A 19,703-nucleotide genomic window follows, 5' to 3' on the forward strand; every position below is an offset into this window, starting at 1 on the left:
ACAAAAAGTGTGAAACTAAATAATTGTGCTAAGTGCAATTGGAAATAAGAGGTATGGACTTACACGCTGCTGTCAGTCAGCGACAGAGTATCAGCGTCACTTGACATGCTCTGCTGCTCACTGTCGTTGGCACTGGTGGCGGGGGCACGGGCGTAACCCACATTGGCATAGTAAGGGTTCACAGGCTCTTTCCAGGGCCTGAAAAAACAAACACAGCTATTGCGTTATGTAAGTGTACTACTTGATTTCTTAACTTATTGAACCTAAGGGTTTATTTATTCCACAGTTTAGACCAACTTCCTCTCAATGGAGTTGCTACCTCGCATTACTACAGATTCTATTGAATCCTACCTGTACTCCCTCGTGTCTTGCCGCCGCCTGTTGGTGGCGGTCCTCTGCGGCACAGATGGCATAAGCAGGCTGTGAGTAAGCCTTCCTGCTGGTGTATCCCCACACTCCTTCTCTTGCTCCTCTTCCTTGGGCCCACCTCCACACCTGTAAGTAAACAATTTCCAAATTAAAAATGAGATACCGTCAGAATATGTTTAAAGGACGTTTTTGTGATGATAGCTATAAGTGATTGTCTCCTAAACATTTATCCACTCATTTCCCAAAACCTTGTCCACACAAACAGTAATGTCAAAACTAATTTCAAAATAAAACAACCTGGGCAGAATTTTGAACAGCAAAAAAAAAAAAAAAAAAAAAAAAAAAAAAAAAGGACAACACCATTTATACCTCCACTCTTCATCTTCCGTCAGTGTAGGCAAGCAGCCAGGCATGGGCTTGGCGGGCCCTGATGATGGGCTCTGGTCGCTGGGATTAAGCTTTGGGCTCTCACCGCCAGTGCGCGTGTACTCCAAGTATAGGTCTGATTTAAGGAATAGAGGGTAGGTGTTCTCCTCCATCATTGCTTGGATCTCTGTCTGGGCCTGCACAACAAGGGAGATAACATTACTTCAAATAATGTTAATCAAAAGATAGGACACAGTCACCAGGAAGTTTAACAGCTTTCAGTCTTGAGTCAAGTCACATTTATTTGTACAGTGGAACCTCAGTTTTCGAACGCCTCTCAGTTCGGACAAATCGGTGTTCGACCAAAAATTTCGAGAAATTCTTGCTTCGCTGTTCAGTCAAAAAAATCGGAGTTCGAACGCCGGTACGCTAGGGTGCAATGCTGAGCGGCATACAGGTGTTTTAGCCCCTAATTATGCCTCCGAAGAAGTTCGGTGCAGGCAGCAAAGTTGCTACAGGTGAAAAAAGAAGGGTAGTGCATCCAAATATTGCCTTTAAGAAAGACATATTAGGTAAATATGAAAGAGGTGTACGAATTTCCGATCTTGCTATTGAATACAGCATGGCTAAATCTACTATCAGTATAATAGTAAATAATAAGGAGGCTATGAAATCGAGTGATGCGGCTAAGGAAATTAGCGCTATAAGCAAGCCACTGCCGCAAGTTTTGGAAAAGGTTGAAAAACTTTTGATGATTTTTCTCTCCCCACCGTCCACCACAAAGGTAAGAAATCCTATTCATAATCCTTTTATTTTTACATGTTCATGTTAGCGTAATCTTTCGTACGGAAGATTACGCTAAGGCAAACGTACGATTAGCCTGGGTTAGCTTCATGTTTACGTTCTTGCTAAACAATCAGGGTGTTGGAACGGATTAAAATGATTTTACATTACTTTTAATGGGAAAAACGATTTTCCGTGATCGACCAAATCGGTTTTCGAACAGGGTTCTGGAACGGATTATGGTCGAGAACCGAGGTTCCACTGTATAGACCTAAATCACAGAGAAGTATCAAAAGAGGGGCACAAGCCCACAGTTGATAAATGGAAACAATATCCCTTGATCTTTTACTTACAGTGTTCACATAAGAGTAATTGGAAATTTCTACAGTAGTACAAGAGTAAAAAGACATCTTATCATTTTGAGATGTAGAAAAAGTTAAGTGGGGCAGCATGGGCTCAGTTATTTAAATTTATTTTTCACTCATCATTCAGGAAAGATTTTTGATTTTAACACGATTGTAATTAAACGATAATTCAAAATATTGATTATTTAAATTTAAAAAGTCCTGTTCATGTCTTGGGCATAACAATCTAAAATGCCACAATTAAGTAGTTAGTAAATACTGTATAAATGTCATAAACAACTGAAAAACCACGCACCCATTAAAATGGTCAATTGTTTGACATAATTTAAAATCTTTATTTAATCCAGAAGAGTTTATGTACCTTATTTATTCATGAAGTTAAGTCTACTTTCATGGGTATTTGATTTTTAGCCTCCCTGTGGATTATTTTACTATAACAGAATTGCAGTGCCCACACATTAGTCCAACAGTGTTTGTTTTATTTGTCAGTATTAAGTCAATAACCTCTGTAAGTCTGTTGAATCCTACTTGCTGGCAAACAAAATGAAAGAACATGCATCATGTATTTAAGTTTTCTCCAGCTGAATGACACTTGGAACCTGAAACATGTATTCGGTGTACCTTTTCCTTTCGGATATATTCTACAAATCAATCAAGTTTTAATGACCGACTACTACCTTTTGGCTAACATCTGGCATCTTATTTAGCAGTTACTAATGCATGAAAGTTACAGTCCATCAATTACACAACTTCACATCAGTCCTAAACATGGCTATTAAAGGTATTAAAAGGTAGAATATTTAAATTAATGAACCAAATATTTAAAGCAAACATGGAGTATTAATTAAAATTTACAATATAGGCATTTTTCTCCATTACTGCTCATGTAATGTTGCTCCACACGAGCTCATAAATTTAGAAACCAGTGACTCTGGTTATGCAATAAGCATGTATTAAGTAATGTTAACAGTAATTGTTGTCAACAGTAAAAGGGAAAGATAAATTAATACATGAGAGAAATAGTTATTGAGCCAGTGGGGGTCCAAGACACTCAGTCTAAATTGTATCATAGAAAAATCAACACAGGCCTGTAAAAAAATATACATCAGAGCTCCAGCATCAATGAGAGATGTGGTTCAAAGTGTCAACTAGCTGTGCAAGTCAACATACACCCGTGCAATTTAAATGTTAAAAACGTACCTGTTCAAACATGGCAAGGTCAGGATGCGGCCTCCCCACACAGTCACGTATGAAACTCTTGGTGGCCGGCTTGATCTGCCTGGAGACAATTCCACCACCATCCACAATGTACTTCCTGTAGATGGCCTTGGCCAACTTTCCCCGCTTCTCCGGACTTGTCTTGCGGAATCCTGAGCAGGCAAACCAAAAGTCCAGAAGGTCGGCACAGCCTTCCTGGCAAAGGAAGTTGCGGAACAGCTGGATACCCTCCTGGTCATCCAACAAAGAGTGTAGGGACTCAGCCCACTTAAGGTAGGGTGGAGTGGGTGACGCCGAGCCCTCCGGTTCATAGCCCAGGTCGAGGTCGGGTCGGCGGGGTGTTGCGGATGACGAAGACGAGAGCGTATAGCCGGAAGAGTCTGCAGTCTTGGCGGATAAGGAAAGCGGGAACCCAGCAGTTTGCAATAGTGTGCCGGGACGAGGGCCCGCAGACTGCAAGGGAGGCTCCACATCGGAACCCTCCTCGCCAGGGACCGGCGGCCGCGGTGCATCCTCCGTAAAGTGGGCTGGGCCACTCAGCGGGGTCACTACCCCACCACCACCTCTGAATCCAATCCCGTGCAAGTCCCTGACAACGCTCATGTCTCTGGTTGTGTACAGCAGAGGTCACACTTGGCCTCGTAGCAATGATTTTGTGGACACAAAATTCACCCTGCAAAAAGGGGGACAAGAATAGCGGGTGGTGTCACAAAGGAAATCAACTTGGGGGGAGGGAGGTCATGGAGTGAGTATGTCTGTATGTGTGTGTGTGTTTGGGTTATAGCTGTCAAATCTATTATTATGGCGAGCACTCAGACATGACATTAACCATCCTCATTGTTGTGCATCAAACAGTAATTACATTAAGTTTCTCAAAGCAAGCATTACAGTTGCTGTGCCTCAGATAAATTTTAGATGAAATATGTTTTACAATTATGATAATTAATGACAATATATTTTCGTTTAAGACAGCACAGCGGCTGAGTGGTTAGCGCGTCCGCGGCAAAGTTATAAGGTCATGGGTTCAAAATCAGCTACCAGCGTTCCGGTACTGAGTTTGCATGTTCTCCACTGCCCACTGCCCGAGGATAGCTGGTATGGGCTCCAGCACCCCCGCGACCCTAAGAGAATAAGCGGTGCAGATAATGGATGGATGGGAACATGACTTGAAATATATTCGTGTACAACTAGGATTTTTGTACTTAAAAAAGAACTCAAAGTTAGGGTACGCGTTATACTACTGTATAATACCGTATTTGTGCAATGATTGATCAGTCGAAAATATCGCTGTCCACATTCGAAAATCATTAAATGCTATAGGAATTGAACCTGGGTTGGGGTGGTGAGAGCGCCAAATCCTAACCACTAGACCACTAGTGATAAAAATAGACAAATGTTAGAGAATGGAGAAAACAAAGTTAGCCTCAAAGATATAAATGATTGCAAAAATGCATGACAACTTTTTGGTTTACCAAATAATGACATCATAGGCGCCGCCGCCAACGGCAGCCTTTCCAGCAGCTCCGTGTTATTTCGCTCTTTTTGTGATTTATTGTTTTATATGTCTGCTTCTATCTTTGGTGTTTTTCGTCCCGTTTGACAACTACACTTTGGATTACTTTCTATCCTATCCTAATGGGTTTTAAAGCACAAAAATGTGTTTATTCGAGGAATCAACTTCTTGCCCTGAGGAATTCTCATGTCGGCGTGATGAAGGGGCCCTATCGTGGATGCAGAGCCGGAGCTAAGGTCCTTCACCTTAAGTGGCTAGTCACCTAATTGGCTAGCGGCGTTATAAGCCTTCAGTACCGTGCGTAATCATGGTAAATGTGAACTCTCTACCAAATAAGACAGACGAACTGGCAGTGCTGGTGAAAAACATCAAAGCGTACAGGAAGTGCAGTTAGCTGTGTTTTACGGAAACGTGGCTCACGTCTAGTATCCCGGACGCTAACGTGGAGCTACCCAGCTTCAGCGCTGTTAGAACAGACAGAGACACAAAAGCCTGAGGGAAGCGGAGAGGAGGTGCACTCGCTATCTACGTGAATCGAGGTAGTGTAACCCTGGGCACAAATATTTCCATCTGCTGCAGGGATGTCGAACTTTTGGCCTAGCGTGTGACGTCATCCACTACACTGTTGCTAAACTACAACACAGCACCCTGAGGCCATCCTGTTAATAAACAACAAAAGGATACTGCTGGAAGTGTGAATTTCCCTACGGGGATGAATAAAGTATCCATCTATCTCTTTATCTAATGAAGCGGACTTTGAAAGACAGTAGATGGATACATTGTCAACGTTATGTTTGCGTTATTGTGTTCATGGTTAATGTCAATAAATAATATACTCATAGCTTCGCACATTCAGCAATGTTTGGCACTCACAATGCTTAGTTTGTGCTGAGAAAAAGTGGAACATGATGTTTTAAAGATTTTTGATCATAACATAGGCGTATACGTTGTACACGACTGTGCATTATACATGAATAGATCTGGTAATCAATATTGTTCCTTGTTTTTTGACTAACAATAAGCAACTTTGTAATTCTTAGGTTCCATTTTGAAAACCGTGTCACTTATACCAAATAAAGAGTTCATAAATAATAAACATCGCTTGCAAATTGATCTATGACGAAAATGTATCATACGAATCTAATACATATCTTAAATGACAAAAGAAGAGTGCACAGGGGGAACACATTGCGATCAGGCCGTATCATTTTGCATTTGGAAAGATGCATTTTCCCGGTGATTATCAAATATAGAGGGCGATAGATTTAGTCTGTGAAGCATACACAAAAATGGTGTTAATCGTGAATTTGAAAGAACAGCAGCCAGAATAGTAGCCGTGCTGAGCAAACAATAGCACGGTTGCATTCTACTCAACGGTGACAGTTAGCCACTGTTAGCAAAAGTTTGCTAGCAGCGACTCTCCTATCGACTACCGCCGTATTGAGTTCACAACAATCCGTTTTTAAAAAGCAATCAGACTCCGACTTTTGAATTGAAGTGGTAAATTCTTATTAACATTAACAATACACCGAGATTAAGTTTTCAATTTTAATAACAGGCTAGCGATCGTTAGCACGAGGGGCTAGTTGGCTAACAAGCCTTGAAGCTGTGCCCACCCGACAGTGTGCCAAGGCTTTGAAGTGAGAATCTCATTCATCTTGGGCCTTGCGAGAGGGGCGGTGTATGAGTGGGGGATGGGGGGACTACAGCAACAAACTCCACAACTACATAAAACGGTCCGAACAAGAATTAACAAAAAAACAACAGCAGCAGCAGCAAATCAACTACTCCGCTAGTAACATTGACACTACTTTCACGGTTGTTCATTTTCACAGAAAACACAATATTTCCAAAAAAGTTGTGTCACTGCTCCGCGAAGGAAATGAAAAAAAAAAGGCAAAGTGGCACGTTTCCACTCGGGAGACTAGCCTGTTAGCATGCTAGTTAGCATTAGCATCATAGAGCGCCCCCTCCACACACATACACTGTTTTTTTTTTTTTTTTTTGCTTGAGCCACAAACGCGTCCTACCGTCTCTGTGAGGCCGTTTCCCCTGTCGTGCCGCATTGGGGATAATGGCACCGAGTGTTTACTCCGCAAGGCGACATAAGGGAGGCTTCCTTAGAACGCAAAGGGAAAGAAAAAGAACTGAAGCAAACGTCTTTGCCCCCCCTTTCCTCAACTCCCCATGGTGGCCGAGTGGCTCGACAGCAATAACGAGAGAGCCAGCCAGACAGAGAGAGAGAGAGAGAGCGAGAGAGAGAGAGAGAGAGATAGAAAGAGGCAGTGGCTCGCGCGTGTTTCGTCTACTGCGACGTGGAAAGAGGAACTTTAATTAAAAAGTTTCGTACGTTTCAATTCCACAAACGTGTAAAATCTTTGACGTATATCTATGTCAGACACCCCTATGTCACCCCAACATACATGGTGGTCATATTTTATTTTCACTTAAAAGATCAAATAAACAGGTTTTTAAGATGTACAGTTAATAACCAAACCTGTCAACCTCCACGGCTCCATGCCCTTACAAAACGTTGTATTTTCCCTTGCAAAATACAAAATAATCTTACAGCATATTTTTTCCCAAACGTGTTTATTTATGTAGTTTAACATGTGATATTGTAGATGTGTTTCGTTATATCATATGTATCGTTAATTAACATTTGGTTTTGAGATACTGAGTTGCTCGACATGAATGAGGTTTATTATAAAAAAGGTTCAAAAATTAAGTAGCTTGGACGTTCACCGGAGAAGAAAAAAATACATGCAAATATAATTAGGTAGAATAATACATTTTCTTATTCAAATTATTAATTGATTTTCTGCATTCAATTTTTGTTGGTAAAATACTGATTAAAGGGATAACCACAAACCTGTCTTTTTTCATTTTCTCATTTTATACTTCCTTTTTTTCTTAACTTCTTTATACAAAATAATAATTTGTAAGATAATGCATCGAAGCAAGTGAGACGTTTTAGAGCTGGCTTTCTTTAATGAGTTGAGCCGAAAAAGCCGGTTCTCTGAAAAGAGACGGACTTCCTTTCACTACATCAAACCACTCGCTTCGTCTGCAAATTAAAAAAAAAATGGTACAGAGATAGAGGCTTCCGCGGCGAACTCGTTTGACTTGATTGATTTGCCGTTTGGTGATAGTCGGTTATACCGGATGGTACCCATAATTGACAAATTTGCGTTTTTTTCGTACAGATTTTCTCGTACGTCGTAGACGTCTTAAAATGCTTAATAAACGTACTTTGTACGTCAAAACCGTACAGGTTGACAGGTATGAGTTAATAATGTTTCTTTTTTCGCAACTTGAACCAAAAAGAAAATTATTAAATTTTGGAGTTGTTTACAAAATGTTGATCAATGCAGTGTTTCTCAACTTTCCTAGAGCCAAGGCCCACTTTCTTTTTATTAAATGTACAACCATCCATTATCTGCACCGCTTATCTGGCAGTAGGGTCGCGGAAGTGCTGTAACCCATCCCAGCTATGTTCGGGCAGTGGGCAGGGGACACCCTGTCCTGGTTGCCAGCCAGTCGCAGGGCACACAGGGACGGACAACTCGCTAGCTCATTCACACCTAGGGACAATTTGGACCGGCCAATTAACCTGACATGCATGTTTTTGGAATGTGGGAGGAAACCTGAATGCCCGGAGGAAACCCATGCAAGCACGGGAAGAACATGCAAACTCCACACAGGAGGTTCGATCTCAAGACCCCAGAACTGTGCCGCACACACGCTAACCACTGCGCCGCCATGCTGCCCCATTAAATGTACAGCATTTCCAAATTCTTAAACATGCCAAATGTGAGGAAATAATACATAATGTGTGCATAAAAACATTGGTATATCCTAATTATTTCCATAGAAAATGTATTTTAAAAACAGCATGCCTTGTCTTTGTCATCCTAAAATGTGACATCTCAGAGGAATACCAGCACACTAGCAAGCCAGTCGCCGTATCGTTTTAAATTTTAAGTCATCTAAGAGATTACGCGTGTTTTAAGCAAAGTTTTGGTAGTTTTTGTGGGGAAGGCATAGGCAGTAATGGTACAACAAAGGGCAACAGGGTTTCTACCCCTTTTCATAGCCAAAGTCAAGCTCATTTTAAGGTCTTTCAAAACCAACTTTCTAATTTCTCCATTACTATCCAAGGAAAAAAATCCAATACAATTTAATCCATAGCCCTGTCGGTTAAGGTCACTGAATGCTGCCTAAAGGAAAAAGAACAATCAATTTGGATCAATCATAAGCCAAATATTTAACCAGCAACTCCTATTTTAAAGCTTATGAATGACCTATATTTCATATTGACGATGTCTGTCTATTGCAGTATCCATTGCAGCCTGATCATCCTAGAAGGGGGATTACCTCATGTGCGGTTCATTCTCAAGGTTTTTTCATTTTCCACATGTTGAGTTTTTTTAGTTTTTCCTTGCCCTCATGTATGTTTTAGATCAGGGGATGGTATAATAATAGTCTGTGGTTTGCAATATTCTCTGGTGTGTGCAGCCCTTTGAGACTCCTTGTGTCATGATTACCCAAGTGGAGCCACCTGGGGTAATCATCTGGCGCGCTGGAATGCGCTTCCTGATTGGTTTATGTTCCCTTTTTGAGCATGCTACGCGGAGACCTCTTCGTCGGAGGATACTTTTTTTACCCCGCCCGTTTGACTCGCCTGATTTTCCTGTGTCTTTTTGACTTGTTTACCTGATTCTGCCTGCCTCTGATCCGACCTGCTTCCGTTCCACGCTACGATCTTCTCTCCAGTCCCGGTAAACGCGACTTGCTTCCGTCCCACGCTACGATCTTCTCTCCAGTCCCGGTAAACGCGACCTGCTTCCGTCCCACGCTACGATTGGCTACGTGTTCCGAAGTTGTCTTCACGGCGTTGCTGCTGACGTTCGACGGTCATCGCGTCTCCCGCTAACCCTGTACGCTTCCCCAAATAAAAGACTTGTAACGAACGCTCTGGGGTCCCCTGCTCTGTTCTGGTCCTCCTGACACCTTGTGATTAAGGGCTATACAAATAAACATGAACTGACTTGACTTAAAAGGGGCATAGAATATTAAACCGAGTTTCTGTGCCCGATTTTATTGATGTTTGCTGTCATCGCATTCACACAGAAGAACATATCCAAGTCACATTTAGTTGGAAATGTGTACGATCTCACAAAAACATCGGATTACCCCCAAAATTGGATTTGAGCATTAAGCTCTGCAGTGTGAACCTAGCCTTATTGTACACTGAAATATTTTATACAGCACTTGTTGTGAGAGGGAATTGATTGCCTGAAATGCGCTTTCCAAATAAATTTGATTTGATCTCTGTTTGGCGTATGTTGTATCACATTTCTTGTTGTTTTTCTTACTGAAAGCACTCGATGAAGTCAAACTGTAGAGAAAGGAAAGCAAATTATTCTAAAGCTTATCTTGTGTGTGAACTAAGGCGGGTCTGTGTCATTTTTAAGTAGACTTGGTTTTTTTTTTTCATTTAATGCGTAGTCTAGAGTTAGACGGCTGAGAAGCATGGCAACAATTCAAGAATTCACAAGCACTTCACCCAAAATTGAAACACATTTTAAACCTTGAAAACACAACACTAAAATTCAAGCATTTTTAATTATTTTAAGCGCCCTTGCGAACCCTGGGGCAAGTAGCCAAAAAGGGGCTAACTGGCAGAAATAAAACACTGAGAGATGTCAATGGGGGGGCTAACCTCGACCTACCAAGCAAAGTCGGCCGCGGCTTTGGCGGAAAAACGCAGAGTCGAGCGACAAAAATATATGCAGTGAGCAGCCAGGCTAGCCAGGAACCATCACTGAAAAACGGCGAAGGCTACAGCGATAAACGCAAAGCCGTCCAGAAATGAATCAAGCAACACGGCCAAACCGGAGCTAACGCCAAGCTAGCCAGCCAAACAACACTGGCAGCCAATGAGCGCCAACCAGGGACAAACAAAACATGAAAGCCCTCGGCAGCCCCGACACTAACAGGGAGCTAGTTGGACAAAATTATACCAACCGGAACACACCCGGCAAAAAAAGAAAACGAAAAGCCACAATCGCCTACCTAAAATGAGGCGAAGGCAAAGATGGAACGCACGCTGTGACGATTGCAGGTAAACTTATCCCACGCAGCTTTTGGAGGTCAAGCATGCAACTCTGACAAACCAGTCACAAGTCCCTCAGCAACAGGGAAAGTAAAGTTCCAATGTATACAAGCAGAAATGAGCGTTATGCAATCACTGTTAACTACAACCGCTGTCTGTTTCGGAGCTTGCCTTATATGTTGTGTTAATGGGATTCACCATTTTGAAAGTGCTGTGTTCTTACAATGACGTCACTGCTCTAGAGGAAACAAGCCAGATTGGTCAACTTTGACACTAAATTTCTCAGCCGCAGAACGTGGAATCTTTTGCAACATATTTGCATAATTGTGGGGAGGAACACTAACCATTCTGTGCCTCATTGAAAGAAAAAAAATCTGTTTGGGAATACCTTACAGTTTTTTTATTTAGCACCTCCTGGTAAAAATACCCTTACATTATTTAAAAAAAGAAGTAAAAAATACATGATATATCGGATAATAATGATATATATTTTTTTAGAATTGCATACATTTTACAGAACATAAAGCGTCAAAGGGAGTAAACATACTTGTCCACCAATTTGCTGCTAAAGGTACTCAAAAACTTCAAAAAGGCCGGTCCAAAAATTAAGAAGAAAAAATTGTAGACCCCTAAGAAAACCTCAGTAGCCCACAGACAGGTTCTGAAAATAGCTCACCAGTAATGGGTCATTGTGATTTTCCAGGAAATTTGTTTCTGTCTGGCATAATGTTTCAGTGGTTGATTTAGCTCATTACTTTATTATTAACTCAACTTATATTAAATTCAATCTGATAATAACATAGTAACAACATAGTAATAACATTAAAAGTTGTCATTTTAGAAATGTATATAAAACCGGTAGCCTTTCGTGCAAGTCAGTATGAAAAAGCAGTTCTCAGCTTCAAAATAGTAGATGACCCCTGCACTAGACCATACAGCGATATCTAGTGGTCAAATATTGCGATGTCCCTTCGAATTATCATGATGCCTAAATTTAGGTGCACAACGTTCTTAATGTTTGTGGTCAGCTTGGCTCAAAAATTATCCAGGTTATTCATTCATTTGGAATAACAATGTTGTAAATTGTATTTATGCTTTATTTTTAACTGCTTTTTCAGGTTTAAGTATATTTCTCTTTTTTTTTTTTAAGAAAACAAACAAAAAAAAACAATATTTGAAATGAGCAAAAATGATATGCCAGTGCATTTTTTTACTACATTCTAACTCGTTTCTTTTTTTTTCTGTAGGGCAACTATACTAATTATCAAATCAGCAAAGAAAAAAACTATTTAAACAAACAAAATATCCATCCATCCATCATCTCCATTTTAAAATATTAGAAAATTGTTAGTGTATTGTCTTTTTTTGTGAATGGTTGCTATTTAGACGTGTTGTTTTTTTTTAATAAATGATGCATGATTTGAAGAGACAATCATAACTTCCACTGATTTCCTTTTCGTATATCTATGTATTAAAATATCAAAACTATGGGTAATAGTAAAACATTTCTTATATAGTTTGATGTATGGATTCTTATTATTCAAATCTACCTGCCATGCATGTTTATAGAACATGGAGAGAACATTCTCGGAGTAAACTCTCTAAGGCACGAGGAGAACATGCCAACATCACACATGCAGACCGTTTTTTGGAATTGAACCTGGGAACTCTAAGCGTTGAGGCAGACGTGCTAAACACTCATCCACGGTATTAAATACAAATAATATATTTTACAATATTATAATTTTATGGCAGTTTTTAGATATCCGAAAATTTGTTATTTTTTCCTATAATTTATTTGGTTTAGTTACATCATGTCTTGTAAAGTGACGCTTTTTTAAAGAGCCATTGTGTGTATTTTGTGACCACTAGATGTCACTGTATTGTGTAGTGCACCCACATAGAGTTCTAACAAGGAAGAATACAAACTATGGAGACATAAAGTGACAAAGCCACCCCTTTTTCTTCCCATTTTTTGCCCAGCCTATTGCAAGTTTTTAGATTTTTGTGTACCCATAGCAGCAAGATAGTGTACAATTATGTCAGCTCCCTCTAGTAAGACTCATGTATAATAAATGCAAATTTATTGACCTACGAGTATTTAAAAAAAGGCAAGTGTATATAATAGTTCATGTATTTTTTCTTATTAGGCAAATCACTGTTGTTTTATGTGTGAATGAATTGTTTTTCACCTCTAGGAGGCTCTAAATATTACACACTGTCCCTTTAGAAATTACCAAACCAATTTTGTGATCCATCACCTTGTCATATGCCTATTGATAGACATTTTTTTTGTTTTAATATATGTTATAGTGGGTACTATATATATATATATATATATATATATATATATATATATATAAATATAAATAGGGGTGTAACAGATCCCAAACAGTCTTTGTTCAAATCCCATGGCTCATTGCGTATGATCGGACCACAAATGCGCAATTTCATAGCAGCATCTGCACTGCAAAGAAGGTGGCACTAACGCATAAAATCAGTTAAAAAACTAAAATAGACACAAATTGGTGTCCTACACAATGCGCTTCTGTTTTTTCCATTACTGCCCAATGAGCCTCTTGTTGGCAAACATAGGTTAGTGCACCCTAAGCACTGAGTTAATTGAGGTTAAAGCGTATCGGGAAAAAATGGATCGATGGAGGTGCTAATTAACGGCTTGTTTGCTTCAGTACGTCACAAGTTCATTAATTAATAAGACAAATTGGGCATGTCTATTCATCTAATAATTAACTGCTAACAATTGTTATACTGTATGTGTTAAATGGGGTAAGAGAAAAGGTATTCCTACCTGCGATTTCTAACCTGCGTCAGTTCAATGGGGCTCACATCCACTTCTGCACCCATCCAGCAGCCGGCAAGCATGCTGCCCACATGCAGCATCCTCATAGCGGCTTTCAGTCAGCCAGTAGGCGCACCTACTGACTGAGTCTTCATCTGTAGAGAGGGAGAGAGACAACAGGCGTGTGTATGTGTGATAGAGAGTAAGAGAGAGAGAGAAAGAGAGAGAGGGAGAGAGAGACCGATGAGTCCACAACGCATACGCATGTACCGTAATGTAATTAAAGATTTTCAATTAAATCTACCATATTTTCTGCATTAAAAAGCACACCGGATTATAAGGCAAAAAAAAGATGACATTTAAAAAGGTATGAAACGTTATCTCGTTATTACACTATTTTTACTGAGCCAGAAAAATTGTTTTGCATAGTGCATTCCGATAGGTTAAACAGTTTCTCCACTTCTTCAGCCTGTGCGTCAACAATGTGTGGTTTAATATGTATACGTACATAAAATACATTTTCTTGAAAGGCTTTCTGTTTTCCCCATTCTCTATCATTCGTTGGTGATGTAGTGGAAAGACTGTTTAGCCTAGCAGAATGCACTATGCAAATCAGTGTTATAAGGTGCACTTTCAAATTTCTGGTCAAATTAAAGTTTTTAAGTGCGCCTTGTGGTCTGGACATTTTGGTTGGTGATACTGTTTGTGATATATTCTTAAAATAGTTTAAGTAAATCGCTTACAGTCATGTCTCCTCAGTCAGGTGGGGTCCACACATTTGCACTGGTCCATTCCTGAACTGGTGTTTGGTGCTGCTGTCTCACGGTGGTGGCACATAGCCTATAGGAAACAACATTATATTTAAACATAAGCATAGAAATTGAAGGCGACAGACCTCAAAGTCTAATGCAGAGGGCAGGAATGTATTGTTCACGAGTCAGATATGGCTCTTCTCATGAGTACATCTGGCTCGGAGCTAAATTAAGGGTCATAACACTCTTCTCTGTGACTTTCCGAATGTAGTGTATGTGAAGCTGAAGTAACACAGAAAACATATTGGGCATAATTTCAAATACAGTTTACGGTCAAGGTGTCACTTCAGGTGCCTTTGTTTTGGTTGTACGTCGCTAAGGAATCCTTTTAATGGAAGCTCATTGAGCAATTTATCTTTACTGTTGCAACAGTTAATGAATAAAACCCACAGAAAACACAAGCCAAGCACCCAGAGCAATTTGATTGAGTGAGTGGTAGGTGTGGGCTGATCTCTCCACACATGGCGCACTCTCCCAAATACGTCCGTATCCTTCTCGTCTGCAGTATTTTATGAGATTTTTACAGATACATTCTGCTAACACCTTGTTTTAAGACCATTATTCACGACAAAAATGATGGTCAAAATTACCTCAATGATCTAAAGTAACTGCGGGAGACCAATTTTAAGCTGTATATTTGTTGATATGGGGCACAGGCTCTGGTTTTATTATTTTATAAATTTTGTCATATCATGAAACTGTCACAATCACCCGGATCGGGAACACCTGTGCTCAGGATTTGGCGCCAACAGCAAGGACAGCTGATTGGCGCACCCTGTCCATTTAAATCCTCAGCTTCCGGAAACAAGCTGTCTGATTGTACTATGCCACCTGTTGCCATCTGCTCAGAAAGCCCGTACCTCCGACTCTTTGCCTGCCTCCTGTTTTCTTCCACTTGATCTCCGTTGCCGACCCGTTTCCGAATTTGCCTACGACCTGCTCTGCCCGTCTGACTCTTGATCACTCTTCCAAACCCGACGACGCCCTTCTTCTCCAGCCCCGACCAACAACACGACGATTACGCCTGTTCACGACCATTCCCGCCAAGCCTTCACCCGCCTGTCAAGCTTCGTCAATCCGTCAAACAACGGATCGAAGAATCACGCTTTGTCATTCCTTCCTTCCAATAAAAACCAAGAAACGAGTGCAAGTGATCTCAGTCTTCCTTTCGCCTGACAGAAACATTACACAGTGAAGTAAAATCTGCTGAAGAATTACCTTTTGCCTGGAGAGAGGGTTTGGTGGTTTTCTCTTTATTTCTCTTAAAATATTTGGTGTGTTTCTTGAATAAAACCCAAATATTTTTCTTTCATGGCCCTTTGAGTCAAAACGTATCCCGACCTCTTGTTTAATGGGACAATAGAGTTTCTAATCGAGATTTCCTGAAACAATGTGATGCCATCATGATTGGGGTTAATCTAGTCTGTAAAGTACTAAATGTCAAGTGTTGGCTGAACCTAAAGAGACAATGTGTAATATTTAGAACCTCCTATTGGTATAAAACATTGGTGCATTAAGAAAAACGACTTAATGCATCAAAATATCGGCTAAAAAAATAAGCAAAAATACATGAAATATCGGGCAGCATGGTGGCACAGTGGTTAGCGCTTGTGCGGCACAGTTCATGTCATGGGAACCTGTCGTGGGTTCAAATCCAGCTCCAGACTTCCTGTGCGGAGTTTGTATGTTCTCCCCGTGCTTGCGTGGGTTTCCTCCGGGCACTCCGGTTTCCTACCACCTTCCAAAAACATGCATTTCAGGTGAATTGGCCGGTCCAAATTGTCCCTAGGTGTGAATGAGCGAATGAGTTGTCTGTCCCTGTGTGCCCTGCGATTGGCTGGCAACCAGTTCAGGGTGTCCCCTGCCCACTGCCCGGAGATGGCTGGGATGGGCTCCAGCCCCCCGCGACCCTAATGAGGATAAGCGGTACGGCTGATGAGATGAGACATGAAATATCATATACAGATGCTTTTTTAAAATACTCGTTAGTCAAGACATTTGTACAGTATTTATTTTGCCATGATTGTCCACCATCTTGCTGCCATGGGTACCCCCAAAAACCAAAAACCTCACGAAAAATAGACAAAAAATTAGAACATTGCGGTTTGGTCACTTTGAGTCTCAGTGGTTTCTATTCTTGGTAGCACATATTTTCATTTGCACTACACAACACAGCAAAGTTTAGAGGTCAATTATTACACAGTGTCCCTTTGACTTTGAAATATGGATTGTTTTCCCAAAACCTGGACTACAATTATCCATGCAGGGAAAAATGAAATCTTAAAATTATCAATGTAAAAACTTTGATCATTGTAAGGTTCTTCTGGTGCTGCTAAGCAATTTCCAGTACATGTTGGCTTGAAATCTCAGATATAGAGCCAAAATTTCTATTAGATGACTGAAGGCTTGGCTCTTTTGATTGGCACACCTTACGTGCATGTAATACTTATTACAGAAGTTTAATCACATCGAACACACCCACACACACAGATTAGTCTTTCTATCCTAGTCAAGACATTCCATTAAAATACATTTTCAAGTCCCTTAACCTCATCTTAACATTTCAAACTGATTACCTAACCCAGTAGGGTTCAGTCGGGTTTTTTTCTTTCTCTCTCTCAACCTTACCCTATTCTCCAAATATCTGTGGGCGCTTGCCTTGATTTCCCCATGGTTTTTCCTACTATCACAACTCGTCTCCTTTCTTTTATTAGTACTCTGTCCCTATGGCTACTTGCTCGTACGCAGTCTCCCTTGTCACATCCTAAGCACCCTTGTCTCAGCTCCTTTTTCTTCTACTGTCTGCCTTTACGGATCACAAGTGCTGCTTAATGGATTGTTGCCATTGCTGTTTGTTTTTTCTGGAACACAGACCTCTCGCCTCACGGTTATTGCCTATGGTGTTCTAGAATCTAAATAGCGATGGGCAAAGTCAAGCCTGGTCAACCAATGAGACATTGGTTTAACGTTTTCAGCCAAAAGGTTTACTATTTGGTTTCATTCATATTGGCTCTTTACTGACCCTGAGGCACTTGTACAACACAACAGCTCTATCTAATATTGTAATGCGCAACCGAAGCCCTGAAGAATTACTACTGGTAATAACTAGCTTTTTCTCCCAACAAATAAGAACATTAATGCACATATATATTTACAAACACCTTTTTATTTATGTTTGGCTTCATGTGTTTTGTCTATTGACTATAAATGAATGAACTACCTGGCTTAGTGCCAAACTAAATGATTCAAATATAACTAACTCTCAAAACACTACTACTCACAATTTCTCTGAAAAACAATCTCTGTCCAACCCTCTCTCTCTTTTCATCTCTCTCTTTCACTCTCTCTCAGAACCCCTCAACCTGCTACCCATTAACACCAAATTCAACTCAGCCTTTACATACCTTTGTGATACATCACCAAAAGAGAGTGATGGGTCGAGACTGGTCACGTGACCATTCCCGCTCGACGAGCTTCGCCCAAAACGAGGCCTCGTTTGTCAGAGATCGCGTTACACAACTTCACTAACACATATTTTGAAACGAGGCTTTATTTCACATGCCAACTTTTACGTTGAAACAGTGGTTTATTTTGTCTATCATAGTTTTTAGATACTTTTGTCTACCTACCTGACTCTCTGTGTACCGAACCCTGCCCAAATAAAATACCTGAGTTTGCTGTACTAATCTGTGTTTTTGCACTCTGCATCAACATCAAATATCCTTTTTAGGACTATTGGTGTCCACATTGAGAGTAAAAATCCTGAAAATGGCTCCAAGAGAGTAACATATACAGTACACACGTACACTCAAACAAATGGTGTTGTTATTGTTTGCAGTTGTTGCCCCCGGTGTCAAAAAGGAGCATGAGAAGGAAAGAAAGACAAAGGCAGAATACTGAGGAGGCTGAACTTGACCTTTATGGTGTCTTGGTGAGGAAGAGTTGGGGGCATGTTGCCACTTATGAATCTATAATGAGTCTCTATTATATGTGTGTGTTTATACGCTTGTGTGTGTGTGTGTGTGTGTGTGTGTGTGTGTGTACTTACGTGTATGTGCTGTTGTCTGAGCGCTCAGCTGAAGAAAGGTCAACCCACAGGGAGGGCTTTAATACACCTGGCATCCGTCCATCCACCTGCAGCACCTATGACCTCCACCTTGAGAATAAAACAACATTATTATTATTGATAGTCTAAATGTCCGATGGCTATGAATGTGTCTACTAAAGTTGTTTGGAAGTGGAGAACAACCCAATTTTTATAGTGAATCCTCGACATGATCAAAAACTGCTGAACACGTCATTTGGCTCAGCGATCTTTTTGTATGTTAGGGCAGGTTAAGGCAATTTCCCTAGGAGAGGTTTGTCAGAGTGCAAGCATTGATATGATTCGAAAGAATGACCTTCAAAGATAATCCAAGGTGGCCAATTTACTGTCATGCATGGGTCTTTGAGACTTTTTTCTGTCCACCCAAGATTACAATAAATGTTCAATTTTAGGGCCTGGAGTGTTTAGATTGTATTTGTAGCTCTTTACTTTATTGTTTTTAAAACATTTATATTTGCCATTTATGCAGTTTTTAGTCATGTTGAAAAATCTTACATAACAAAATTATCAAATCAACTGAAAAGAAAAAAAAGCACCTAAGGCACCTAAGTTGGTCATGCTTTCGTCCCTCCAGATGAAATGGGACACCAGAAAGCGGCCATGTCACTCGGGTCAGGGTGACACAACACACTCGCCCGACAGCTTTCACTGGTTTACCCCTGCCGCATCATACGGGTGCCCAGCCCATCCTTAAGAACGCGTCCACAATCCCACTATCCTTTCACAACACCTCTCCACTCCTTTCTATCACCAACAAGAGCTCTAGCTTCCATTATATTTAGACCTCTTTCCTGCAGTGCACTCATAACACCATCCATCCACGTCAATCGTGGCCTTCCTCTTGGTCTCCTTCCTTTAGTAAATATAGTGTTGCTTATTATAAGAAGCGGTGCATTTCCTATAATCTTCAGATGATTTTACCCTATAACAGAAAGTTTCACAATTTACCGCGACAAAATTATCAATATACGATGACGTTGTGGTCTGCTACCAGTGACTGAGACAATCGGATTAGATCCTAAATGGGCAAAACTGGATTGGTCAAACAAAATTGAAATAAAAAAACAAAACAAAAAAAATATACACAGTATTTACAATTTAAAATGATAAAAAAAAAACCCGTATAAAATACAGGGAAAACATATAAGTTGACAGTTATGTAGTTTGAACTAAGTAGTATCTGTAATGCTTGTTTTGTGATATCTGATGTTGTTTTGGTAGGGTTGTTTCAGTACTACAACTAAGATAATTATT

At 40.4% G+C, this 19,703-nt stretch overlaps 1 protein-coding gene across 3 annotated transcripts in view; it reads right to left on the reverse strand.

Moving 5' to 3' along the window:
* LOC148361452 (axin-1-like) overlaps positions 1-19,703 on the reverse strand; it is a 32,959-nt gene that overhangs the window by 10,400 nt on the left and 2,856 nt on the right. For 2 of the 3 annotated variants that reach the window (XM_088342135.1, XM_088342132.1), the window contains exons 1-5: positions 6,645-6,853; positions 3,084-3,774; positions 739-932; positions 352-495; positions 64-198 (exon numbers count right to left, since the gene is read on the reverse strand). In XM_088342135.1, coding sequence (XP_088198261.1) covers positions 64-198; positions 352-495; positions 739-932; positions 3,084-3,704 — 1,094 coding nt within the window. In that variant the 5' untranslated portion in view covers positions 3,705-3,774; positions 6,645-6,853. Of the gene's footprint in view, positions 1-63; positions 199-351; positions 496-738; positions 933-3,083; positions 3,775-6,644; positions 6,854-13,541; positions 13,688-14,275; positions 14,373-18,392; positions 18,501-19,703 lie in introns of those variants that run through there. The other variant, XM_088342133.1, reaches the window with a different exon arrangement.

Source organism: Urocampus carinirostris, chromosome 8, assembly GCF_059441175.1.
Source record: "Urocampus carinirostris isolate Australia breed hairy pipefish chromosome 8, RoL_Ucar_1.0, whole genome shotgun sequence".
NCBI classification, from domain to species: Eukaryota; Metazoa; Chordata; class Actinopteri; order Syngnathiformes; family Syngnathidae; genus Urocampus; species Urocampus carinirostris.